Raw genomic sequence first — 12,644 nt, 5'->3', positions numbered from 1 at the left:
ACGCGGCTCCCAGTTTTGTGGCTTTCGACCCTCTCCTTCGGCCGCCTCTTAGCCCACGTGATGGACATTAGCCAGCTACGCTCTTTACGCGAGCACCTCCCTGTAGCGCACGCATGCCCATTCGAAGCGCGCGGCGAGCCAGCCCTACAACGCGCCTGCGCGTTGTCACCGCCCCCTGCAGCGTCTGCTGTCACGTGACTTCCCGCCCCTTGAGCTTTACACCCCTGCGCGCGTTTCGCGGGAGCTGTTGCAGTCGTTCGCTGACCTTGCAACTGCGCTTTAAAGAGGGTCAGTCTGAAAAAAAAAAGAAATACAAATTAAACGGGGTAGCCATGGCGATCCGCTTCATCGTACCGGAGAACTTCGGCTATGTCATCCTGAGCATTTGCTACAGTCATGTCCTGCTTTTTTATCTTTCAATGAAAGTGGGTGCTGCCAGAAAAAAGTATAACGTCAAGGTATGTACCGTATGTGAATCTGGTGACTGCTGCAGAAAGTTAAGTACAGGGTAAGGCTTTAATGTGCACTGTGTGTGCAGGGAATAACAGGAGAGTATTCGTTGCATGAGCTGTTTATAAGGGCGACAGATCTGTATCTAAACTTCAACGATTAACCTGCAAACTCTTTGCCATTAGCAGTACTCTGACCGATCGCTCTGTAATCTGTTTATCTGTAGGCAAGGGGCATAAAGTGCTGCTCAGTAACATCATTATAGTTTGCTTGCACTTCAAAGCGGATTACATCGGTCTGTGCAGTGCTCATCTTGTACAAAGACACTGACTCGGGGAAGTAAATTACAGTAAAAAAAAAAAAAAAAAACCAACCCAAAACGGTTCCGCGCAGTGTTTTGGACACATACTCAAGAAAAAAATGTTTGGAGTAAACTGAGGCCGACTGCACTGCAACAAAAGTTAACACATTTATTTATTTATTTCAATTTCTATACCGGTATTTTAGTGTAATCACACCGGTTTAGAATTCTAAAACAATTAAAATACATCAAGTTAAAAACAAATTATTCATAAAACATTCAAATACAACATAAAATAATTAATTGTATTTAAATTTCGAAGACAAAGGGGAAGCTGAAAAGGACGTTTTACTTTTTCATCTGTAAGAAGATATGTGAATTGTAAACCCATAGATTTATTTCTTTTTCATGAGTTTCCTAAATATGCACTGGTCGTTTTATTTTTCTTGGGAAACACTTAGCTGACGTCAAAATGTGGGCTTAAAAAAAAAAGTAAAAACAAAATCCAGAGTTCCTCCCAAGCAGGGGATTTGGAACTTCACTTGGACAAGCCAAGAAGTTTTGTGCCACATTACAAATGATTGGTGGCCATTTGGTTATATTACTCCCTGCCCCGCCACCACCTGTCCCCTCTCTTCCTTCTCCATTGCTCTCTCCTGTTTTGTTAGAGCTGGAGGCTAGAAGGAGTAAGGGGAAACTGCCACGAGTTGAAGGCCATAACGCTAATGGATTTTGGGCATGCTGGGGACAGATGGGTGGTGAGGGGCAAGTAAAAGATACAGGAGAGAGGGTGAAAGGAAAATTGGTCTCAAGTTGGATATGGGAATTTATATCTCTTTCTGCCCAAGTGGATGAATCTCAAAGGGGCAAGATTGGATGAACCATTTTGGTCTTTATCTGCTATTGTTTACTAGGTTTATTTATTTATTTAGAGTTTTTCTATCCCTGCATTCGTGATTAAAAATCACATCATGCTGGTTTACAGATAACAGGGGGAGTGAGTTAAATAACAGAACATTAACAAGTGCGAAGGTCGTAAAGTTACATTAAAACAGGGTAAAGTCTAACTGTGGGAAAGAATTAGAGCAGGAAAACTGATCAGTTAAGGAATAAATATTTAAAATATATTGTGAAGTCTCTTAGAGGATGTTGTTGTCATTCAAACGGAATCTGGGAAGGCTTGCGCCTTTTTCTGAAAGTGGGTAGGCATGGTTCTTGTCTCAGATCCGGGGGAATAGAATTCCATATTGATGGTCCGGCTGTGGAGAAGGCTCGGTCTCTAAAAGTTAAATGGTGAGTAGCTTTGGTTTGAGGGACGAGAAGTGATCCTTTATAAGCTTCTCTGATGGGTCTAGTGGAGGTGTGTCGTCTGAGTGGGATTTGTAGATCAAGCATAGCATGGTGTTGGATGGCTTTGTAGATGATGGCGATGGATTTGTGGATAATTCTAAAGTGTATTGGCAGCCAGTGTAAGTTCTTCAGAATGGGAGAAATGTGATCTCTTCTCCTCGTGTTAGTCAGAATTCTCGCAGCCGAGTTCTGTAGCATCTGAAGGGGTTTGATGGATGCGGAAGGGAGTCCAAGTAAGATAGAATTACAATAGTCTATCTTAGAAAAAAGTACTGCTTGAAGTACCGTTCTGAAGTCTCTCGCAGGTGAAAGAGAGGTTTGATTCTCTTCAGAACCTGTAATTTATAGAAGCCGTCTTTTGTTGTTTGTTTGAAGGATTTTAAGTTGAGATGGTTGTCAATAATTACTCCTAAGTCCCTTGTTTGGGTGGTAAGAAGGTTGGTTGGAAGACACAGAGAGAGGTTACTATTTTCTGGGGAGGTGAAAAGAAGTTCCGTCTTGGCTGTATTTAATATCAGATTTAGACTAGTGAGAAGGAGATTGATCTCTCAAAGGCAAATGTCTAAAAATTCAAGTGTTTTAGAGATGGATTCTTTAATGGGAATCAAGATTTGCACATCGTCGGCGTATAGGAAATGTGTTAGATTCAAGCGGGTTAGCAGTTGGCAGAGCGGGAGAAGGTAAATGTTAAAGAGCGTTGGGGAAAGTGAGGAACCTTGCGGTACTCCTAGAGACGAGGTGTAGCGGGATGATTCTTTATTGTGGATTTTGACCTTATAGCCTCTATTGCTGAGGAATGTTTTGAACCAGGATAGTACAGATCCTGTTATTCCTATGTTTGACAGTTGATTGAGGAGGATGGCGTGGTCAACGGTGTCAAAAGCAACCGAAAGATCTAGGAGAATAAGTAGAAAGGATTGGCCTTTGTCGAGACCCATGATGATGTGGTCTGTCAGGGATATGAGTAGAATTTCCGTGCTTAAAGCTTTACGGAATCCATATTGGGAGGGATACAGTATTTTGTGATCTTCCATATAGGTTACCATATTTTTTGATCTTCCATATAGGTTACCATATAAATAAAAGAAAAAATCAGAAGGTACAAATTTAAAAAACCCTTATAACTAATTTGCAGCAGTGCTAGTATAGTGGGAAAGAATAACTTGTATTTTGACTTCAGACTTTTTGTTTTATTTTGAAACGGCTATTACAAATGAATTTGCGCCCTCCTGAAAGGAGATACAGCTGATTTGGCTGGAACCACCTATGGGTTTTGTTTTGTTTTCTTTAACACTTTCAAAATATACATTTTCCATGTCCACTTGGCATCGCTGCAGGTTGAGTAGTTTGCAAATGGAGACCCTCCTGCCGAGATCGATGCTTGGAAGTCAACATTGTTAATCCAGAAACCTTCATACGGGCCGATACAGTAAGGAGCAGTAGAAAGAGGTGCGTTAGTGCCGGGCGCACCCGCGTTTGCCGCACGCACAGTTCGGATCACCTACCGCTCGATACTGTATTTAAATGGCATGCAAATGCAAGCCGCGTCCAACCCGCGTCCATGAAGCGCAATCCATTTTACTGTATAGGCGCTTTATACAGCGCCTATACAGTATCCTGGGTGCGCTGGTACCTGTCGTTTCAAATGACAGGTACCAGGAAGTGGATCCCAACTTTAAGCCAAAGAAAACCTAAAAACTAAAATCCAACGCACCGGGAAAGCCACTCTTCAGATCGCGACTAATCCCATCCCCCAGCCCCCGCTCACCTGCCCTGGCCGCGTCCATGGGTGCCGGTCTCCGGGGCAGCCCCAGTCCTCTCTCCCCTCCTCCCGAAGCAAGGCGCAGGGCGAAAAGCGACTCGACATGTTATTAAAATATTGTAAATAAAGTGTAACAAAAGTTAACTTACTTTCTCTTACAGTCCTCTCTGCCCTCCGGCGCGCACCGCGGCTCCCCTGCCTCCCGGGGGCAGCCGCCGGCGAAAGCGGCCCCCGCCGGCGAAGATGGATGAACGCACGCCCGTAGTGCAACTTGGGCGCTCAAGGCAGCAAAGGCGCATGAACGGGCGTGCGTTCATCCATCTTCGATACGAATGCCGTGACGTCACGCACGCCCGTTCATGCGCCTTTGCTGCCTTGAGCGCCCAAGTTGCACTACGGGCGTGCGTTCGTCCATCTTCGCCGGCGGGGGCCGCTGGAAGCCGCTTTCGCCGCCGGCTGCCCCTGGGAGGCAGGGGAGCCGCGGTGCGCGCCTCCGGAGGAGGGCAGAGAGGACTGTAAGAGAAAGTAAGGGGTAAGGGTAGGCGGTAATTTAGCAGGTTAAAGACGATAATCGGGGCGCACGTTACTGAATGGGAGGGAATAGCTAATCCGATCGTTTACATCTCATATACATGCCGCGGGCGGAAAGGGCTACCCGTTGATTTAAAGAAGCGGTAAGGATGGGTTAAAAGGGATAGTGAATCGCGGGTTGCACTTAAGCGGCCAAATTGCGGATACAACGCGGGTTAGAAATGGGGTAATCGCGGCCGCGCTTTACTGTATCGGCCTGATAGTGAGGACATGGGGAGCCTGTTTCCAAAGCACAGTCAAGGCAGGGAACATTTAAGTAGCTGTTTTTCTAATTCTCAGATCATCTGTGGCTCCAGTTAACTCTTTTTATAACGTATTGTGCAATATTAGCAATCCTTTAGTTATGCATCTCGGGGACAGGCCCAAGAAAATGCTTGTCATGCTGATATTGCAGATGGACATTAGATATGCTGCACACTTTGTCCCGTGTCATTGTGCTGGTGTTTCAAAGATACCACCTCCATGGGGTGTGTCTCTCTTTAAGAAATAATGTGGCATTGCTTGCTTAGAAGTTAAAAGCAAAGCATTTTAGACAGGCCTCATCAAGTTCTTTTTTTTTTTTTTTTCCAGTCTAGCTAATATAAGGTGTCATGTAGCCTGAAAAGCTAAGCATGTGCGTCCAGCATTAGAGTAGTCTGCTAGATGCCCTCAGCAGGAGAAAAAAACCATTTACATTATTTGCTTTGTCATCCGAGTAGGAGCTGGGGGTGGAATTGTTGCAGGAGTACATGGCTAGGGTCTAGAAAATATCTTGAGAGAAACTTCCCTCAGAGAAAGTAACTTTCATTTAATATGCATTTCTCGTACCCCATTATGGTTTTTGCCTTTTCATCTGGCCACATTTTATAGCAGGAAAGAGGGGAAGACATGGAGGTCCTATGGGGCGACCCTTGGTGGCCCATGAGGAATTCTTCATTCCTTTCTTTTTTAGAAGAAGTTTAGGACTCAGCACTGTGCACTCGTGAAAATAATTTTTGCTTTTGTGGAGAATGCTGTAGTGACTTCAGGATTCTTCTGCGGTTGAGGTATCAGGTGTTGAATGTCTGTGGGTTTCCATAAACACAGCAGGCCATTCCCAGGCAAAGAAGACAAGCCACGTTGCTGCTGACCAGCTGACCCAAAGTGGACTTTCCATGGCCGTACAGAACTCAAAAGAAGGGAAATCTGTGCCCAAGTGTAACTTTGCCTCGCCAGCATGTGAAATGTGAAGGCTCTGGTGGAAAATTAGCTAATCTATTACCGGGGGAGGGGGGGGGAAGGGGACACCCAAAAATGGCCATGGTCTGTAAAAACATGGAACAGTACAAAGAATAAAGCTGAAAGCATCCCATCCTTGTCGCTGTAATCACACCTCAGCCTCTCTTCTATGTATTCTCCTGCTTCTCCTCGTACTCTCAGCTGGGAATATCATTCCTGCTTCTCAGAGGCAACTTTTACCCAAATGTTACCCCTCCAATCTCATCACTATTCTTTCATCATCCCTCTTCTCTTAATTTTTCATGCTCGCTGTGGAATGCCCACTCTACTTCCAAGAAGCTTGCCTAGATTCATGGCCTCTCTTATACTCTTCATCCCTTTGTCTTGACCAATTTCCAGCTTTCCGCTGAGGATTCTGCCTCACAGGCTGCTCTCTGCCATGGAGATGAACTTTTCTTCTGGACACCTCACATAGTAGGCTGTTGTAGTGTTGGACCCGTCCTGTCAGTTTCAACCTCTTCTTCCACCTCAATCACATCTTTTTCTTCTTTTGAGGCCCACTTCATCTTCCTATTCATTCCACTCCCTTTCCGGCTACCTCTCATTTATCAAATCCCTCTTCTCCTTTATCACACAGATTCCTGGCTTTCTTTCTTCCTTTCCTTATCTTCCCCTTCCCTTATTCTTGATTTTAACCTTCATGTTGATGATCCCTCTGACTCTTATGCCTCTAACATTCCTTTCCTTAATCTTCTTTAAATTTCCGACTCTGCTCTACCAGGACTACTCACACACATGGCCATGGCCTTGACCTTGACCTAATCCTTTCTCTCAGACATCTCTGCCTCAGTTCTTCCTCTCGCAGCTGAAGAATATGATTGATCAGATACACAATATTAGGAAGGAAAAATACCCAGACGCCTCTGCTGTACTGTGGCCTGTCAGAGGTGAATGAACTCTGAGTGTCTTTCTGAGCATGACTTGCAGAATATCCCTGAGATCGACCTACTGGCAGGCTCTGCAAAGCCTATAATTACAGGCCAGGAAGGCATCAATGACCTGGCATCAATGACCATGTTTGCACCACAATACAGGGAAGCTGGGTCCAGGATGCAAGCTTTTGTCTTACAAATGCATATCTCAATGGACAGGAGCCAGGTGAAAAGATTCTTCTTTTAAAGTTACAGTTTTAATTAAATCCTGGTGCCAAGAAACGGAATTCAGGCCTAAATCCTATTGAAGCCACAGACTTGCGATTTGTTTACACAACAAAGAATATCAAGAGAAGAACAGAAGAACAGAGTACATCAAAGCCAGGGTGATAAAGGAACTTTTATGGTGAAAGGGTGGTTTCAGGGAAGACAAGTAAATAATATGATTTTTACAAATGAATGAAGGGTGGCCTCACAAGCATTTTCTATGCATACTAGGTTATCATGACAACAGCATCATGTGTTTGTGGGCGGTTACACCTTTCTGGAAGTTTCGGCAATACTGTATGTTTTAATTATAAAAGAAGGTTCTCTTCCTGTATGGGATGAGATGCTAGTTATTACAGATAGAGGGCATATCGCATCTCACAGGAACACTTGTCTTTTAAGAAGCCAAATAAATTACATTTAAAAACCTCTTGCTGATTGGAAGTGTTCTTGTTGCCCTGGCTTTGAGTCCAGAAATTATTGACACAGCCCATCATTAAGCCGTCCTCATCGTTATCACAAACACCTTCAGGAATCTCCAAGCTGTTGACTCTTGCATCCTGTCCACCACCTGGTCTGCATCAGTTGACAAAACACTTTCTTCTTACAACACCATACTCTCCTCTGCTTTAGACACACTCAAGGCCAGTGGAAGCACTCGGTGAACTTGGCGACCTCCTAGAGCAGGGGTCGGGAACCCATGGCTCGCGAGCCAGATATGGCTCTTTTGAGGGCTGCATCTGGCTCGCAGACACGTGTCGCCATACTTCACGGTTCCCCGCTGACCCAGCTGCTCCCCGGTCCTCCGCCGCCCTGGCTTAAAATGCTGTCAGCCCGGGCGGAACGCGGCAGGACAGCTGGAGTCAGCGGCACCGGCGTGCTCTCTTCTCCTCCCCCCCGCGGCCCGGAAGAGGAAGTGGAGAGCATCGGGTGCCTGCGCGGGAAGACCCGCGCAGGCACGCTAGTGTCCGACGGGAAGAAGACTGCAGCGCGGCTCGGAGGAAAATGAAAATCTTCAACCGCGGCCGATGGGACTCCACCTTCGCCTCCGCGAGGGCTGAAAATGAAGGAGGTTAGCGTTGGGAGGTGGCTGCTGCTGCCGCGAGTTCCCGGGGGGGGGAAGGGGGAGAGAGAGAGTGAATGAGCGAGCAAGCATGTGTGTTTGAGATCCTGTGTGTGTGAGTGAGAGATTGCATGTATGTGAATGATTGAGAGCCTGTATATGTGAAAGAGAGTATGTCTGTGATTGAGATCCTGCCTGTGAGAGAGAGAGCATGAATGTAAGTTTACCATTGGGACCCTGTATGTGTAAGTTTGTAATTGAAAACCTGTTTGTTTGAAAGAGTATGTGTGTATGATTGAGATCCTTTGTGTGTGAGAGAGATCATGTGTATGTATGATTAAGAGCCTGTGTGTATAAGTAAGAGAGATCATGTGTGTCTGTGTCTGATTGACAGCTGGTTTAGGTGATGGAGCATGTGAGTATGTGATTGAGAGCCTGTGTTTAAATGAGAGAGAGAGACCATGTGTGTCTGTGTGATTGAGAGCTGATTTAGGTGAGGGAGCATGTGAGTATGTGATTGAGAGCCTGTGTTTAAATGAGAGAGAGAGACCATGTGTGTCTGTGTGTGATTGAGAGCTGATTTAGGTGAGGGAGCATGTGACTATGTGATTGAGAGCCTGTGTGTAAATGAGAGAAAGAGAGGACATGTTTGTAAGCATGTGAATGAGAGTCTGTGTGTGAGAGAAAAAGACAGCATGTATTTATGTGATTGAAAGCCTGTGTGTGTGTAAGCGTGAAAAGATAGACAGCATGTGTGTAAATGTGTAATTAAGAGCCTATATAAGTGAGAGAGAAAAAACATTTGTATATGTGAGTGACTGAGAGCATGTGTGTATAGGTGTGTCATTGAGAGCCAGTGTGAGAGAGAGCGCTGGTATGTGACTGAGAGAGGAGAAAGTTCCAAGCAAACCACCCCACCTCCTGCTAATTCAGAACAATCTCAGGACACCTGGATATCAAACGTTCCCAGGTATGCAGAGCAAAAAAATTTTTGTATCCTTATTATTTTTCATTACTGGATCTTTGTGTCTGCTATTTTGAAATATTTTGTTGGTATCTGGAAATGTTTTATATGAGTTTTTAATTATTGGATATTCCACTCATCAGCTGTTTCGAAATATGTTCTTTTTGTTAGTACAGTTTTACTGCTGATGATTTTATATTTCTTGATTTGTTTTATAAGGATGTGTGATGTTTCTTTTTTCCTTTGTTACACTGCATACAGAGACTCTGGCTTGTTGCAGTTTCCAATTCAGTTTTTGTCTGCATGCTTCTTGTTATGCGTTTTGGTCTCTTTATTCTATGTTAGGTGAGGGACAGCACGTGATTCAGGTGAGGTTTTCTGCTGGCGTGTAGTTTCTGTGTAGGACTCTATAGCAGCCTGACTTGGTCCGTTTTCCTAATAGGAGATGTATTGGTGTCTTAAGGCCTGGTGTAATATTTTCAGAGACTTATTGTACTTTAAAAGTGTGATCTTACATAAAATGCACACATTTACTTGTATTTAGTTTTAAACATATTGTATGGCTCTCATGGAATTACATTTTAAAATATGTGGCGTTTATGGCTCTCTCAGCCAAAAAGGTTCCTGACCCCTGTCCTAGAGCATCACAGGATTGGGGGCTCTCACCTACTGCTTCCAGCAGCCCTGCTCAGAATTGTGGAAGCAACACTGGGGATGACTACAGGACCGTGGCAATGGGGCCAAAAGACGTGTGGTATGAGCCCATGAGGCAGGAAGGAGGCGGCCCAACTGTCACAGCCAGCATGGGGCCAGAAGGAAAAATACCCCAAAAAAACTATGAAGATGCAGCAATTCAGCATCGACTGGGCCCACCTGGCTTTCCCGGCTGCTGAGAGAGGTAGCAGCAGCAGGTGGAGCTGCATGGTTGAAGAAAGGCCTAGCAGCGGGTCAATCCACACAGCTGAAGAGGAGCAGCAGCGAGCCCATGCGGTCAAAGAGAAGAATTGCAGCTGCTCCACATGGAAGAGAGGCGGCCTCCGGATACCATGGGCAACCAAAAAGAAAGCTGCTGCTACTACCTACACTTTCCAGGAAGGGAAGAGCATGTGTGTGAGCATGTGACAACGCAAGCAAGTAAGAGAGCGCGTGAGAGAAAAAAAAAAAGGAGTTTGCACTTCATCATTAATCTGTGCCAAGCTCAGACAGGAAATCAAAAGCTCCCAGATATGCAGAGCAGGGAATTTTTAATTATTGGGTGTCTGATGTGTCTGCTGTTTGGGAAGACTCGCAGCTGTGTTGAAATTATAAAAAAAATACTAGGTGCTCCATAACCATTACTTCTGCACATGCACAGCGTAATGACCTCACCCTGAGCTGGGGGGGGCGGCGCCGGCAGCAAGGGAGGAAGAGACAACAAAATCCTGGGGCCAATGGCAGCACAGGCAACAGAAAGGCTGGGGAGAACTCCTAGGCCCCACCAGCACCCCCAAGTCCCAGACCCCCCCACCAGTGCCAGAGAAAGGAAAGCAATGCTGCCCGCAGGGGAACGGGCACTGATGACCTTCCAGCCAGAGGTGGAAAGGGACAAGATGGGGGGAGTGAGAAGAGGGGAGAGGCTGGGGGAATGGAGAGAACTGGAAGTGGGAGTGAGAGCAGCAGTTTTCTCAATGCACCCCCCCCCAAGTCTTCTGTGCATGCAGCCCTTCATACTCACAAGAGTGAGGGGTAGGTGGAAGGGGGTGTTCTTCCCTCCCCAAAACACAGCAGCCACCTAAACCCCTGCCTCCTTACCCCCAACCTTCCACTTGCATTCGCCTCACTTCACACCCTGGCCCCAGCCCTCCCCCATTACAAGCCTCATGTCACTGACACTGCCCTGCCCCCAACCACGCCCTAACACCCCCACACCCCATCACTCCTGACACCTCCCCACAGCAGCCAATCCTACACAGTACACCCTAGCCACACCCATCACCCAAAAATCACCTGCTCCCATCCCAGCACTCCCCTACACATCCCCATCCCATTACTCCCAACCCTCCTCCACACACCAAATCCCCAGACCACACCCCTCTTCCCCAAGCCATGCACACATGGCCCCTCATCACTCCCCAAAACCCACCTGCAGACTCCCACCCCTCACATACCCCCCAATCATCCCCATAACATACACAGAACCCTTCTCCCCCCTCCCATGTATAGGTGGCTTTATAGATACCCTGGATAGTTGTGGAGTTCTGTTGGGCCAATGCTTGAACTTCATGAGCCTTTATTGTACACGGAACGCTCATATAAATGAGAGAAGAGCAACAAGAAACTCAATTACCCTTTGTGGCAATTTTAACTGCTGAACAAACCCTAACGTTCCATCTTTGCTAATTCTAATTCTCTCCTCTTACCACCAGCTCTGATGCTCATCATTGGCAACTGTGCAGCAGAGTCCATAGGAGGAGAATGCAAGAGTTTGCTGCTTTTGGCACCTGGTGATTTAGTAATAACCTATACAACACACCTTATAATCAAACAGAAGTATTTACAAGGCTACAACTAACTACACTGCTTTGAAATGTATTTCATAACCACTCCAAAGCAAATCTAGATGTAACTGAGTGTAAAGCAGGATTTTAGTATTGCTATTTCCTAATCATGGAGAATTCACACTTGGCATGAAAATTAAGAAACTTTATTGATTTTAGAAAGGCGATTTACACTTCGTTCATATACAAGACAAAAAAAGGTTGCCGGCGCAAACTGCAATATTTACATACAAGTTTTGAAAAATCCCACTGCCATTTCTTTTTGTTCAATGCCATTTGAAAAATAGAACTAAAATTCAAAGTATTAATCACATCATAGTATATTTAGCAATTCTACAATCATTTTATTTACAGACACCACTAACACAGTCTCAGTCTACTTTTTCTAATCTGAGACATAAACTATCTTTATCAAAAGAATATACAATAGGTGGAAAAATAAAAACAAAAAAACACCACAAACTTCATATGGCTCTACTTGGTGCATTTTTAGGAGACATCCTGGAAAAGCACTGCTCTGGTTTAACAGGAAACCACTTTCCATAGGGAATTCCTCTTATCTTCCTGATCTGTTCTCAAAGCAGCTGTGATAGCTCTTCTGTTTCTGCAGAACTGGCTTGGCCATTGTGTTCTGTAAGAAAAGAAAACGGAGGTTATATTCTTTAAATCCTATGCTGAGATGCAACAGGAAAAAATGGAGAAATTACTTACCTGATAATTTCGTTTTCCTTAGTGTAGACAGATGGACTCAGGACCAATGGGTATAGTATACTCCTGATAGCAGATGGAGACTGAGTCAGATTTCAAAGCTCGCGTCAGCCCTAGTACATATACCCCTGCAGGAAGCTCTGCTCTTCAGTATTCTCCTCGAAAAGCAATTGTGGATATATGTGAGACTGACTGATTGATTAACTTAATAATTTGATTAAATTGAATAACTTTCATAACTTGGTTAAACGTTAAAACTTGATTAACTTGAACTGGTTGATTGAATATAGCTGGAGACCGCCAGTGTACTCAACCGGAGAGCGTCGACACCCGGCAGGATGGATGCCCTAGGTAAGTGAAAATGTGGCTTACCCTTGAATGATTTGAAAGACCATGCGTAACGGCAGCCAAGGGTGGGATGCTGAGTCCATCTGTCTACACTAAGGAAAACGAAATTATCAGGTAAGTAATTTCTCCATTTCCTAGCGTGTAGCAGATGGACCCAGGACCAATGGGATGTAT

At 45.2% G+C, this 12,644-nt stretch overlaps 1 protein-coding gene and 1 long non-coding RNA gene across 2 annotated transcripts in view; one reads left to right on the top strand and one right to left on the bottom strand.

The window, feature by feature from the left end:
- Positions 1-201: 201 nt before the first annotated feature.
- LOC115100709 (microsomal glutathione S-transferase 3-like) overlaps positions 202-12,644 on the top strand; it is a 24,735-nt gene continuing 12,292 nt past the window's right edge. The window contains exon 1 of the mRNA XM_029619443.1: positions 202-458. Within this exon, the coding sequence (XP_029475303.1) occupies positions 333-458 (126 nt within the window). The 5' untranslated portion in view covers positions 202-332. The remainder of the gene's footprint in view (positions 459-12,644) is intronic.
- Positions 11,551-12,644, bottom strand: part of LOC115100711 — a 17,641-nt gene continuing 16,547 nt past the window's right edge. Inside the window, exon 3 of the long non-coding RNA XR_003859176.1 lies at positions 11,551-12,045. This is a non-coding gene — a long non-coding RNA (uncharacterized LOC115100711). The remainder of the gene's footprint in view (positions 12,046-12,644) is intronic.

The sequence above is a fragment of the Rhinatrema bivittatum genome, chromosome 11 (assembly GCF_901001135.1).
Source record: "Rhinatrema bivittatum chromosome 11, aRhiBiv1.1, whole genome shotgun sequence".
NCBI classification, from domain to species: domain Eukaryota; kingdom Metazoa; phylum Chordata; class Amphibia; order Gymnophiona; family Rhinatrematidae; genus Rhinatrema; species Rhinatrema bivittatum.
Note: the sequence above shows the minus strand (reverse complement) of the source record. Positions and strands in the feature narration are given on the sequence as shown.